Source organism: Hypanus sabinus, chromosome 11, assembly GCF_030144855.1.
Source record: "Hypanus sabinus isolate sHypSab1 chromosome 11, sHypSab1.hap1, whole genome shotgun sequence".
NCBI lineage: Eukaryota > Metazoa > Chordata > Chondrichthyes > Myliobatiformes > Dasyatidae > Hypanus > Hypanus sabinus.
Window position 1 is genome coordinate 6,531,222 of NC_082716.1, and position 14,421 is coordinate 6,545,642.

The 14,421-nt window shown below is 44.5% G+C and overlaps 1 protein-coding gene across 1 annotated transcript in view; it reads left to right on the forward strand.

Moving 5' to 3' along the window:
• LOC132401524 (di-N-acetylchitobiase-like) overlaps window positions 1-13,080 on the forward strand; it is a 34,641-nt gene extending 21,561 nt beyond the window's left edge. Inside the window, exons 5-7 of the mRNA XM_059983547.1 lie at window positions 335-432; window positions 1,819-1,977; window positions 12,660-13,080. Of these exons, the coding sequence (XP_059839530.1) occupies window positions 335-432; window positions 1,819-1,977; window positions 12,660-12,842 (440 nt within the window). The 3' untranslated portion in view covers window positions 12,843-13,080. The remainder of the gene's footprint in view (window positions 1-334; window positions 433-1,818; window positions 1,978-12,659) is intronic.
• Window positions 13,081-14,421: the final 1,341 nt, after the last annotated feature.

Sequence of the window (14,421 nt, forward strand, 5' to 3'; positions counted from 1 at the left end):
AACAGAGATGAGGAGGAATTTCTTTAGCCAGAGAGTGGTGAATCTGCAGATCTGTTGCCACAGGCAGTTGTGGAAACCATGTCATTGGGTGTATTTAAGGCAGAAGTTGATAGACTCTTGATTAGTCAGGTATAAGGGGATACCGGGAGAAGGCAAGAGATTAGGGCCAAAAGGGAAATGAATGAGCCACAATGAAATGGCAGAGCAGACTCGATGGGCCAAATGAACTAATTCTGCACCTATATTTCATGGTCTTATATCTAATAACAACTTCCAGTTCAATATCTACCAGCCCGGTTTCCATGTTAATCACAGATTCACTCTGCTTACTTAGGTATCACTGAATATATCAACCTGGGTATCTCTCCCAGCAAGCTCGTACTTGGTGTTCCATGGTTTGGTGTTGATTACACCTGCAAGAAACTACATGAGGTAAGGAGAAAATATTAGCAGGTCAGGAGGCATCTATGGGTGGGGGGTAATAAACACTTGTTGCTTCAGAGACTGGTCCCTCTGAGCTGTGTAGGTGTGCAGCCACACAGTAAACGAAATGCTTCCATGCATGTACACTTTGTTAACTTGCAGCTGGAAGTTTCTTTTATATAATGTTAACATAATTTTGAAATTATGCTAATAAAGTTTTGGCATCTCAAGTCAAGTCACTTTTATTGTCATTTCGACCGTAACTGCTGATACAGTACATAGTAAAATGAGACAACAGTTAATACAATAGAAAAATAACTTGTAATTAATTATGTGTTAATTACTATAATCCATAAATTTTCTAAATAATAAACATACCACACCCTATTTGCTGGAAGATTTTAGTGCTTCTGCAGAGTTACATTGTTAGTGTTTCAAGTTACAACACCGTTGCAAATTGTAACAATAAATACAGAATGGAATTGTGAAAATAACTAAATAAATAATACTGTGAATATGAATTATAGAGTCCTTGAAAATGAGTCTGTAGGTTACTCAAATTTCAAATAAAATTTATTATCAATGTACATTTATGTCACCGTTTACAACCCTGAGATTCATTTTCTTGCAGACATTCACAGTAAATTCAAAGAAACACGATTGAATTAATGAAAAATTACACACACAAAGATGAACTAACAATCAAGGTACAAAGGACCATAAATTGTGCAAATTGAAAAAGGAAAAAAAATATATATAAATACTGTCAAGAACATGAGTTGTTGAGTTCTTGAAAATGAGTTGTAGGTTATGGAATCAGTTCAGTGTTGAGGTGAGTGAGATTATCTGTGCTGGTTCAGGAGCCAGACAGCTGTTAGGCAACAACTGTCCCTGAACCTGGTGGTGTGGGACCTAAGGTTCCTGTATCTGCAGCCCGATGATCATAGCGAGCAGAGAATATGCGTCATGAACCCCAACAGCCTTGCACTTGTATTTGTAAGTTGTCATCTTATTGAGTCGTTCAGCCCTTGTGCCTTCTGTTTGATCATGTGAAGTTTATTTTGACTGCCATGGGTTTTTCAGACTTTTGAGATTATTTAAAGTGAACTCTTGATTAGGACTTAACATGGGGTCCCTGTGTGATTCACCTCATGGTGTCACTCGGTCAAACCACTGAAGTTCAGCTGGAGTTCCGATGAAGAAACTTTCGTTTGTCTCAACGTGGGAGTCTGTGTTCCTTAGTCACCTCTCAGCACACGCCATTACAATATGGGCTGAATGGTGGGGGTCTTTGATGATGGATGCTGTTCTTCCTTTGGCAGCATTCCTTATAGATGTACTCAATGATGGGGGAACCCCATCCATCAACTAATTTTCAAACTGTATAATTCTCAGGAGGGTGGATGTGAGTTGATCAATAAGTACGACAGAAAAACTTGCAACGCCAAGGATGGAGACACAATCCCATACAAGACTGTCATGACACTCCTGCCCAGAGCACTATCTCAGAAGTTTTGGGGAAATGGTTTGCAAGTCCCATCCTTTACATACATGGTAAGTCCATTTGTCAAAGCATAGTGGAGGCCTTCCACCTGTCAGCATATGTCCCTCTCTCTTTCTCCCCCAATGTTGTCTGCCCATCATTCCCTTCCTCACTGTGATCTGCCCATCACCTGCCAGCTCTTGCTCCACTCCCTAATCTCTTTATAAAGACTATCTCCCCTCTTTCCGTGCAGATAAAGGGTCTTGACAAAAAATCCTGCTGTCCATTTCCTTCCACAGATGCAGTCAGGCCTCCTGGGTTCTTCCAGTGCTTTGTGTGTTCATTTAGATGCAGGTTTATTTGTCACATGCACATGAAACAAATCATGCTGTAGCCACTTTATTATCTACCTCCTATACCTAAAAAAAATAGCCTCTGAGTGTATATTCATGATCTTCTGCTGCTGTAGCCGATCCACTTCAAGATCTGACATGTTGTGCATTCAGAGATGCTCCTCTGCACACCACCGTTGTAACGTGTGGTTATTTGAATTACTGTCGCCTTCCAGTCAGCTTGAACCAGTCTGGCCGTTCTCCTCTAACTGCTCTCATTAATGAGGTATTTTCACTGGGTTGCTTTGTTTTTACTTTTGGTACTTGGCTGTGTAAATTCCAGAGATGGTTGTGCATGAAAATCCCAGGAGATCAGCAGTTTCTGAGATACTCAAACCACCCCATCTGACACCAACAGTCATTCCACGGTCAAAGTCACTTAGATCACATTTCTTCCACATCCTGATGTTTGGTTGGAACAGCTGAACCTCTTGACCATGCCTGCATGCTTTTTTGCTTTGAGTTGCTGCTGCATGATTGGCTGATTAGACATTTGCATTGATGAGCAGGTGTACAGGTGTACCTCATACAGTGAATTGCATCATCATTAGTAACAGGGATGTGCTGGGGTTTGCTCACCAACGTAGCATGCCCACATGTTCAATGAGACAACACAAGTAATGGGCCCCTTTTCCATCTGATCCAGATGTTCCAGATCCCAACATCTGCAAGTCTCTTGTGTCTCCGTATTAGGACATCCTTCACTTTCTGCTGCCTCCCTCTTCTCCCGACATCATGCACCAACTCCCTACCTTGTGGATCTTCACATTCCAGCATCCACATCCAATCATCCCGCTCTCTCTGAGCCATTCTGGCCTTCCCCGGGAAGTCCTCGCTTTCACTCCCGGTTCACCCTACACAGTCTGTGCAGCGTGCCCCCTTCCAGGTCCTCTTCTGCCCCATTGTCCTCTCCTTTTAACGTCGGTTTTAATCCCCCCAAAGACGGCTCTGACTGGCTGGCGGGAGGGTGTGGAGACCTCGCAGGGACTAGGCTCTCGGCTGGCGATTGGTGCCGGTGCACAGCGGCTTCACCTCCGACTGCATCATCGCTCCAGCAATTGATGATTTCTGACCCAAATCCCAATGAGACTGCTCATCATCTCCAGAGGTTATGGAGGAACAGGCAACGGAATTATCACCAGTGGCACCATCAGAGTTATGGGTAAAAAGTCGCACTGCTTTGTGTGTGCCTTGGGAAAGGCAAAGGGTAAGGGAGTCCTAAGGTTTACTATGTCGCCATCCAGCAATTCCTGCATCTGGGCTGGCACCAAATGTATTGGCTCTTCCCTTTCCACTGGACTCTGCCAGCAACACTGAGGGGGGGTCTTGAGATCAGGGTGGCCCAAGACTTATCCTCGCCCAGGCCCGTGGCACTATGGAGAGGGCACTCCCTTGATGTCGCAAGATATTGGCACAACACGGGAAGGGGCAGCTACCGGTTAGAAGCTCAACTGATTGGTGCAGGAAACGAGCACCAGGGGCCACTTCTGGTGGTGGAGAGATTATCGCATCTTGCCTGCCTCAAGTTGGGCAGCCCACAGCCAGTAAGGTGCTTGCCTGCCTCACTGGGGGCATGGGGGTCAGAGTTCAACTCGACGAGCAAGCTGGGACTCCGCACCAGGTGGAAGGATTAAAACTAGGAAGAAGCCAGCTATTCCCCACACAAGCTGGAACATCCAGGCCCTGTGTCCTGGACTGACTGACAATCTCCAACAGATCAACAGTGCCCACAAAACAGCAGCCATTGACAGGGAGCTCACTCAACGGCTCATCGACCTTGCCTACCTCCAGGAAACCTGCCTGACAGATAACGGTTCCATCAGAGAGTCCAATTACACCTTCATTTGGCAGGGTCTCCTGCATGAGGACCCAAGGCAGAATGGGGTTGGTTTTGCAGTGAAGAACTCCATCATCGCCATCATGGAACCACCAACAGGTAGAACAGAAGAATCCTTGCTTTCTGCTTTTCATCACTTTCTGGACCTGAAAATCTCCTGATCACCCACACCCAACACTTCACCAGAGGCCAAAGACCAGTTCTCCAAGGCTCTGGATGAGGCAATATCTTGAATCCCAAGCACTGAAGGATTGTACCTGCTGGGAGACTTCAATGCTGGAGTCGGAGCTGACCATGAAGATGGGCTTCTTGCCTTGGCAAGATGAACAAAGACAGGCAGAGACTCCTAGAACTGTGCTGCCATCATGAATGTGCATCACCAACAACATATTTTCAGGGAAAGGAATGGCACAAGGTCTCCTGGAGACATCCACGGTCCCACCACTGGCATCTGCTCAACCCTATCATCACCAGGTGCAGGGATCTGAACGGTGTCCTTTGCACTCACAGTTCAGACTGTTGTCAGCAGAGTGGGGCTAACACCAAAGAGACTCCATCATTGCAAGACCAAGGGCTGATCTCGCATCGACACCTGCTGTACAGTGAACTCTGACAAAGAACAGCAGTTCGCAGACTGCAATGAAAAGCAGTCCAGGTGACAGTACCTCTACTGACTCCAAGCGGTCACAACTTTGTGGTGCCATCTTCAGCTCAGCTATAACAGCATTTGGTAAAAGAGGAGCACAAGAACGCAGACGGGCATGACGCACACTGGGAAGCAATGGAGCAAGCGACAGAGGCCAAGAGAAAAGCCCTGCTGGCTGACAAGCAAGCACTTGCAGTGCCACACCAGCACTTGCAGTGTCATCAGAGCCTCGAGAAACAAGGCACAGCAAACGGTCGGACATTGAGCAAGCAGTTACTGGCTGAACCTGTGCAGCAAATTCCTATCAGCTGCCAACTGTGGGAATGAAAGATGTTTGACAGCATCAAGTCAGCAACAGGCCCTCCAGCCACCAGGACAGCCCCACTGAAGTGGAAAAATGGGGTAGTCATCATGGACCAGATCAAGCAGCTTGAACATCAGGTAGAGCACTACCTGCAGCTGTATGAAACCCGCTACGTGGGGACCAATTCTGCCCCGAGGGCACTTGATGCGTTGCCATCGATGGAGGAGGTCAGCAAAGCCATCGACCTTCTCGCCCATGGGAAAGCCCCAGGGAAAGATGGAAATCCCCCAGAAGTCTTGAAGAGTGGGAAGCCTACACTGCAGCATCATCTGCACGAGCTTCTGTGTCTTTGCTGGGAGAAAGGCCACATCCCTCAAGATATGCGAGATGCCAACATTGTCACACTGTACAAAAACAAGGTTGACCATAGTGACTGTAACAACTACCGTGGCTTCTCTCTCTTTTGTATTGTGGGGAAGGTGTTCACCCGCATCGTCTTGGAATGACTCCAGAGCCTTGCATCCGGAGTCTGCCCAGAATCCCAGTGTGGATCCAGAACAGTGGACATGATCTTCTCATTGAACCAACTGCAGGTGAAGTGTCAAGCAGAAGAAGCCAGTGTGCACAGGCTTCAGTGATCTGACCAAGGCAGTCAACTTCATCAGCAGAAGCAGGCTCCTCAAACTCCTGCTAAAGATTGGCTGCCCCCTCCCCCCAGACTGCACAGCATCACATCACCCTTCCACAAGGACACACACAGCACTTCAATAGACCAACTTCTGATGCCTTTCCAGTGAGCAGCGGAGTGAAACCAGGCTGTGTCCTGGCACCGACCCTCTTTGGAATCGTCTTCTCCATGCTCCTTCACTATGCTTTCACAGACCACACTGAAGGCATCTACCTGTGCACGGGAGCTGTTCAGCATCGTTCGCTTGCACTCCAAGACCAAAGTTGGGACAGCCCTCATCCGCGAGAGGCTGCTTGCAGATGATGCAGTCACACTGAAGGCAGACTCCAACAACCAATTAACCGCTTTGCCCATGCCTGCAAGGAGTTTGGGTTAACCATCGGTCTGAAGAAAACAAACGTCATGGCCCAGCGTGCAGAATCTCCCCCAGACGTCACCACTGATGGTTGTTCTCTTGATGTAGTTGACTCCTTCGCCTGTCTTGGCTCGACCATCACCAGCTCGCTGTGCCACGAAGCAGAGGCGAACAGTCATGGTCAGGGTGAATGAGGGAGTGTGGAACAAGAGACAGCTGACAAAGACCAAGCTGCATGGGTAACAGGCATGTGTACTCAGCACACTCCTCTATGCCAGTGAGGCTTGGACACCATACATCAGTCAAGAGAAGAGGCTAAACTCGTTTCAACTACACTGCCTCAGGCTCATCTTGCCCATCTGCTGGCAGGACAGAATCACCAGCAGACTGACACCTCCAGCATCAATAGACTCAGCCATGGATGCCTCAGATGGTTGTCAACGTCAAACTGATGGACCAGGGACACTTCCCCACGGATGTGCTGCATGGTGAGCTGAATGAGGGTTAACACCCATGAGGAAGACCATGCCTCCGCCACAGGGATATCTGCAAGCACGCCATGAAGCTGGCAAGCATTGACCTCAACACCTGGGAGGAAATAGCTGAAGATCAGACAGCATGGAGGGCCACGGTCAAGAGCGGAGTACAACGTGCTGAGATAGCAGGGATCAACGTGCTCATCAACAAGAGAGCCAGTGGAAAAGCCAGGGCTGCATCGCCCAGCGCACCTTCCTCCGTCACCAGCAGCCGCTGTGAAAAGAGACTGTCACTCTAGAGAGGGGCTATACAGCCACTCTAGAAAGTGCAAATTGCCCCAGGTCTACAACCCCAAGAACCATCCAAAAGAGTGTCACACCATCGTCTCGAGGAGTGTGGATGCTGCTGAGTCCCCTCCTTCCCCGTCCCGGTCCCCACACAGTTTGACAGATCCACCCCAGACCACCCTTCAGTCTCTCTGCTTCTCCCTGCACCACTTCACACCTTCCGCTCCCCACTTCCTCCTCCCGTTCTTGTTTCTATTGCCCCACTCTCCTAGTGACATCTTCCCTGGGGCCCAGGAAGCAGCTGTTGCTCTCGTGGTTCACATGATCTCCTCGTGGCCCACTACCCTCCCGCTTTCTGTGTATCTGTGTCTCACTATCACGACCACACTGTTGCCTCTCTTTCACATCTGCGTTAGCTTGCACCCCCACTCCCCACCCCCCACCCCCTGGGTCCAGGCCCAGTTTGCAAGATCCGCCCCCAGCTATCCTGCCCTCTCTCCAAGCGGCTCTCTGTTTCTGCACCCCACATAATTTCGTAAAGTATAGGACCAGAAATAGGCCATTTGGCCCATCAAATCTACTCTGCTATTTCATCATGGCTATTTCAAATGGCTAATCCATTTTCTCTCATAGCCAGTCAACCTGCCTTCTCCCCATATCCCTTCATGCCCTGACTAATCAAGAATCTATCAGCCTCGGCCCTCAATATACAAAATGACTTGGCCTCCACAGCCACCTGTGACAATGAATTCCACTGATTCACTGCTCTCTGGCTAAAGAAATTCCTCATCTCCATTTTAAAAGGACACTCCCATATTCTGAGGCTGTGTCCTCTGGTCTTCGAGTCCCCCAGCATAAGAAACATCCTCTCCACATGCGCTCTATCCAGCCCTTTCAATATTCGATAGGTTTCAATGAGGTCATGCCTCATTCTCCTGAATTCCAGTGAATACAGGCCCAGAGCCATCAAATGCTCTTCAAATGAAAAGCCTTTCAATCCTGGAACCCTCTTCAATGTCTGCACATCATTTCTTAGGCAAGGGGCATAAAACTGCTCACAATACTCCAAGTGAGTCGTCAACAGTGCTTTATAAAGCCTCAACATTACATCCTTGCTTTCATATTCTAGTCTTCTGCAAATGAATGCTAACATCACATTTGATTTCCTTGTCACAGACTTAACCTGCAAATTAACCTTAAGGGAATCATGCACGAGGGCTCCCAGGTCCCTTTGCACCTCAGGTTTTATGAATTTTCTCTCCATTTAGGAAATAGTATGTGTTTCTACTTCTTGTACCAAAGTGCATGACCATTCACTTCTCAACACTGTATTCCATCTGCCACTTCTTTGCCCATTCTCCTAATATGTCCAAGCCCTTCTGTAGTCTCTCACCTTCCTCAAAACTACCTGCACCTCCACCTACCTTCGTATCATCCACAAATTTTGCCACAAAGCCATTAATTCCATCATCCAAATCATTGACATATCACATAAAAAGAATCAATCCCAACACAGACCTTAGTCAACTACTCTATTCACCACCAGCCAACCAGAAAAGCTCCCTTTATTCCCACTCTTTGTTTCCTGCCAATCAGCCACTTCATTATCCATGCTAATATCTTTCCTGTAATACCATGGGCTTCCCCCATGGTGCTGTTAAGCAGCCTCACGCGTGGTGCCTTGTCAAAGGCCTTCTGAAAATCCAAGTATCCACAAATTCTCTTTTGTCCAACCTGCTTGTTGTTTCTTCAAAATCCAAGAGATTTATAGAAAATTTATATAGTTTGGCACGGACTAGAAGGGCCAAGATGACCTGTTTCTGTGCTGCAATTGTTATATAGTTAAAAGATTTTCCCTTGAGGAAACCATGCTGACTATAGCCTATTTTATCATGTACCTCAAAGTACACTGAAACCACATCCTTAACAATCGATTCCAACGTCTTTCCAATCACTGAGATCAGACTAGCTGGCCTATATTGTAACATCCTTTCTTCTGCCTCTCCCTTTCTTGAAGAGTGGAGTGACATTTGCAAATTTCTATTCCATCAGAACCATACCAGAATCAATTGGTTCTTGAAAGATAATTTCCAAAGTCCCCTCAATTTCTTCAGCCACCTCTTTCAGAGCCTTTCAGTTGTGTCATCCTACCTTTAGAATACTTCTTCCTCTTTGTGATATATACATTCTGTGCCTTACTCAGAAATTCCAGCCATTGCTGCTCTGCCATCATCCCTGCCAGTATTCTTTTCCAATCATTTTTGGCCAGCTCCTCTCTCATGACACTATAATTCCCTTTACTCCACTGATACATCTATGATACATATGACTATATAATGATACATCTGACTTTAGCTTCTCATTCTCAAATTGCAGGGTGAATTTTCTGTGTGTTGCTCTGGCCTTCCAGAATTTGCAGAATTTCTTGTGTTTATAATGTGTGTAATGGTTTTTCTTACTCATACTCGACGACTCATATCACTGGACCTGGACTTCTAAGGCCAAGGGAGTGGAACTGCCCAGTGGAATGGCTTTTCCACTTTAAAACTCTCCCACACAGGTTTCCTGTCATTGTTGGATATGACAACTAATGTTTTTTTTAATATATAGTTTTATTAAATTTTTAAGAGAATTACATACAATGAATAGAATAATAAAGTAATGAAAAATAATATTTAATATTAGCCCTCCCCTCCCCCTTAACCCTTCCCCCCCCCCTTAACATCCCTGTCTATATAACCATATAACAATCACAGCACGGAAACAGGCCATCTCCGCCCTCCTAGTCCGTGCCGAACTCTTAACCTCACCTAGTCCCACCTACCCACACTCAGCCCATAACCCTCCACTCCTTTCCTGTCCATATACCTATCCAATTTTACCTTAAATGACACAACTGAACTGGCCTCTACTACTTCTACAGGAAACTCATTCCACACAGCTATCACTCTCTGAGTAAAGAAATACCCCCTCGTGTTTCCCTTAAACTTCTGCCCCCTAACTCTCAAATCATGTCCACTCATTTGAATCTCCCCTACTCTCAATGGAAACAGCCTATTCACGTCAACTCTATCTATCCCTCTCAAAATTTTAAATACCTCGATCAAATCCCCCCCTCAACCTTCTACGCTCCAATGAATAGAGACCTAACTTGTTCAAACTTTCTCTGTAACTTAAGTACTGAAACCCAGGTAACATCCTAGTAAATCGTCTCTGCACTCTCTCTAATTTATTAATATCTTTCCTATAATTCGGTGACCAGAACTGCACACAATATTCCAAATTTGGCCTTACCAATGCCTTGTACAACTTTAGCATTACATCCCAACTTCTGTACTCAATGCTTTGATTTATAAAGGCCAGCGTTCCAAAAGCCTTCTTCACCACCCTATCCACAGGAGGGAAAGAAAGGAAGGGAAGAAAGGGAAGGAAGGAGGGAAGGAAGGAAGGAGGGAAGGAAGGAAGGAGGGAAGGAAGGAAGGAGGGAAGGAAGGAAGGAGGGAAGGAAGGAAGGAGGGAAGGAAGGGAGGGAGGGAGGAAGGAAGAAAGGAAGGAAGGAAGGAAGGAAGGAAGGAAGGAGGGAAGGAAGGAGGGAAGGAAGGAGGGAAGGAAGGAGGGAAGGAAGGAGGGAAGGAAGGAGGGAAGGAAGGAGGGAAGGAGGGAGGGAAGGAGGGAAGGAGGGAAGGAGGGAAGGAGGGAAGGAGGGAAGGAGGGAAGGAGGGAAGGAGGGAAGGAGGGAAGGAGGGAAGGAGGGAAGGAGGGAAGGAGGGAAGGAGGGAAGGAGGGAAAGAGGGAAAGAGGGAAAGAGGGAAAGAGGGAAAGAAGGAAAGAAGGAAAGAAAGAAAGAAAGAAAGAAAGAAAGAAAGAAAGAAAGAAAGAAAGAAAGAAAGAAAGAAAGAAAGAAAGAAAGAAAGAAAGAAAGAAAGAAAGAAAGAAAGAAAGAAAGAAAGAAAGAAAGAAAGAAGGGAAGGAAGGGAGGAAGGAAGGAAGGAAAGAAGGAAAGAAAGAAAGAAAGAATTAATTGCCTGGATATTGAAGGATCCCCACATGCACCATGGAGTTTCAAAATAACTTTAGCATATATCTTTATTTTTTTCCCTGAATAGCTAATAATTATCTTCAAAGGACCTATATATTTAATCCTATCTTTTGTAGATAGGGATGCCAAATTTTCAAAAATATATCATATTCATTTCTTAAATTATAAGTAATTTTTCAAGTGTAATGCAGCTATATATTTCATTATTCCAATGGTCCATAGTTAAATATGAATCTGATTTCCAAGTAACTGCAATAGCTTTTTTGGCTACTGCCAATGCAATTTTTATAAATTTTTTCTGATATTTATTCAATTTAGATTTCGGTACTATCCCTTCAATATCGCCTAATAAAAACTAATGTTGGGCTATGTGGAAGTTGTATTCAAATAACTTGTTCCAGTAAAAGTCTTAGATTTATCTAAAAAGGTTGAATTTTAAAACAAGACCAAGTAGAGTGTAAAAAAGTACTGATTTATTGATTACATCGGAAACATTGGTGAGATAAATTTGGGTTTAATCTATTTATTTTTTGTGGTGTAATATATAATTGATGTAAAAAATTGTATTGTACTAATCTAAGTCGGACATTTATTGTATTTGTCATACTATCAAGACATAGTCTTGACTAATTTTTTTCATCAATTTTAATATTCAAATCAGTTTCCCATTTTTGTCTTGACTTATGAATTCCTGGTTTAATTGTCTGTTTTTGAATCAAATTATACATACAAGACGTAAATTTTTTAATGGCATAAAATATTTAGGTATGAGTCAATAATGATATAAAGAATTTATATAAATTATATTAATTGCCATTATTGAAAAAAATACAAGAAGATCTTGATAAATGGATGATGTTACCAATAACATTAGTAGGTAGATTTAATGCTGTAAAAATGAATATATTTCCCAGATTACAATATTTATTCCAAACATTACCAATACAACTGCCCCAGAAGTTTTTTCAAGAGTTGAATAAATGTGTGAGGAAGTTTCTTTGGAAAGGTAAGATGTCAAGAATATTGTTGGAAAAATTGACATGTTAATTTGATTTAGAAGGGTTACAACTCCCAAATTTTAAGAACTATTATAAAGCAAATCAACTTAGATTTATTGTAGTTATTTTGATGAAGAAAAACCAGCATGGATTAGAATTGAGTTAGATAAGATCGGAGAAAATATACCAGAAGATTTTATATATAAATGGGAATCCAAATGGATACGGGAAAAGAAAGAATCTCTTATATTAAAACATTTGATCGATTTATTGAATAAGGTAAATGTGGATGATGAGATAAAGAAATTTTCATTAGCAAAGAGAACCTTAATTCAAAATAGACATCCCTTTTACAATGGATAATCAACTTTTATATAACTGGTATCAAAAAGGGATCAGATATATAGGTGACTGTTTTGAAGGAGGTATATCGATGTCGTTTGATCAATTAAAGAATAAATATAAAATATCAAATAACACACTTTTCTGTTATTTTCAATTAAAGGCCTATTTAAGAGATAAACTGGGTCAAACAATGTTAATGCCAAAACCTAATGAAATAGAAATATTAATTCAAAAAGGAAAAATTAACTGTTTTTCTGAATTCATTGTTTTTTCTTCTCTGTTTCGTGGATGTCTGTGACGAGTAAGGATTCCAGGTTGTATACTGCATACATTCTCAGACATTAAATTGAACCATTAAACTCAGTTTGATTTTTATCTTTGTTAGTCCCAAGGAAAGTCCCATGAAGTGTGGTACGATAACCCACAAAGTATCGCAGCAAAGGCATCTCTGGTGAAGGTGTTCGGTCTTGCCGGCATTGGAGTGTGGGCTGGGAATTTCCTGAATTATAGTTACAACACAACAGTAGCAAAGCAGACCCAAAATATGTGGAATGCTTTAAAATGTTAATGAACATTCATGGTAAAATTCTGTTTTTCCATAGTGTATAAAATTAATTATGACAAACGCGGGTGTATACATGCTGATTGTGAACTGACCTCTGATGATTTTATCTTGAACCAAGGTGACTTCATAATTTTCAATGGACATACTGCAATCTAGTTCTGCTATAAAATGTTCTGAAAAACTTAGACTTTGTTGCTTGAAGTCTACGTTGATTTTATCGTGTCAAATTCTGCCTGGTCAATAATATTCCCTTGAAACTAAATTTACAGATGCCTCTATTTCTTGTATTCAGTGATGTGACTGTTGAATGAGAGCTGTTAAAGTTAACTTTAAGCATAAGTTCAAGTTTAATTGTCATTCAACCATACCCAAGAAAACAGCCAAATGAAAAAGCTTTCAAAAGTTCAAACTACATTTATTGTCTAAATATGTATAGTTTACACAACCTTGAGATTTGTCTCTTTACAGAAAGCTACAGAACCAGAAACTCAAAATAACCCATTAAAAAAGACAAATGAACAGGGACAGATTAAAAAAAAACACAAACCATGCAAACAATGAAACAAGCAACAGCATTCCGAATGATAGTGAATCCGCAGACACGAAGCCAGAGCAGCCGAAACGGACCCGCAGCTTCACCCGCAGTTCATCACACAACAGAGCAAAATAACGTGGACCTCACGGGCACAAACCCAGGAGATCACAGACACAAACCCCGGGGCTCGCAGACACAAACCCCGGAGATCACAGACACAAACCCCGGAGATCACAGACACAAACCCCGGGACTCACAGACACAAACCCCGGGACTCACAGTCACAAACCCCGGGGCTCACAGACACAAACCCCGGGACTCACAGACACAAACCCCGGGACTCTCAGACACAAACCCCGGGACTCTCAGACACAAACCCCGGGACTCACAGACACAAACCCATGAGATCACAGACACAAACCCCGGGGCTCACAGACACAAACCCCGGGACTCACAGACACAAACCCCGGGGCTCACAGACACAAACCCCGGAGATCACAGACACAAACCCCGGAGATCACAGACACAAACCCCGGGGCTCACAGACACAAACCCCGGGACTCACAGACACAAACCCCGGGGCTCACAGACACAAACCCCGGGGCTCACAGACACAGACCCCGGGGCTCACAGACACAGACCCCGGGGCTCACAGACACAGACCCCGGAGATCACAGACACAAACCCCGGAGATCACAGACACAAACCCCGGAGATCACAGACACAAACCCCGGGACTCACAGACACAAACCCCGGGGCTCACAGACACAAACCCCGGGGCTCACAGACACAAACCTCGGGGCTCACAGACACAAACCCCGGAGATCACAGACACAAACCCCGGGGATCACAGACACAAACCCCGGGGCTCACAGACACAAACCCCGGAGATCACAGACACAAACCCCGGGGCTCACAGACACAAACCCCGGGGCTCACAGACACAAACCCCGGGGCTCACAGACACAAACCCCGGAGATCACAGACACAAACCCCGGAGATCACAGACACAAACCCCGGAGATCACAGACACAAACCCCGGGACTC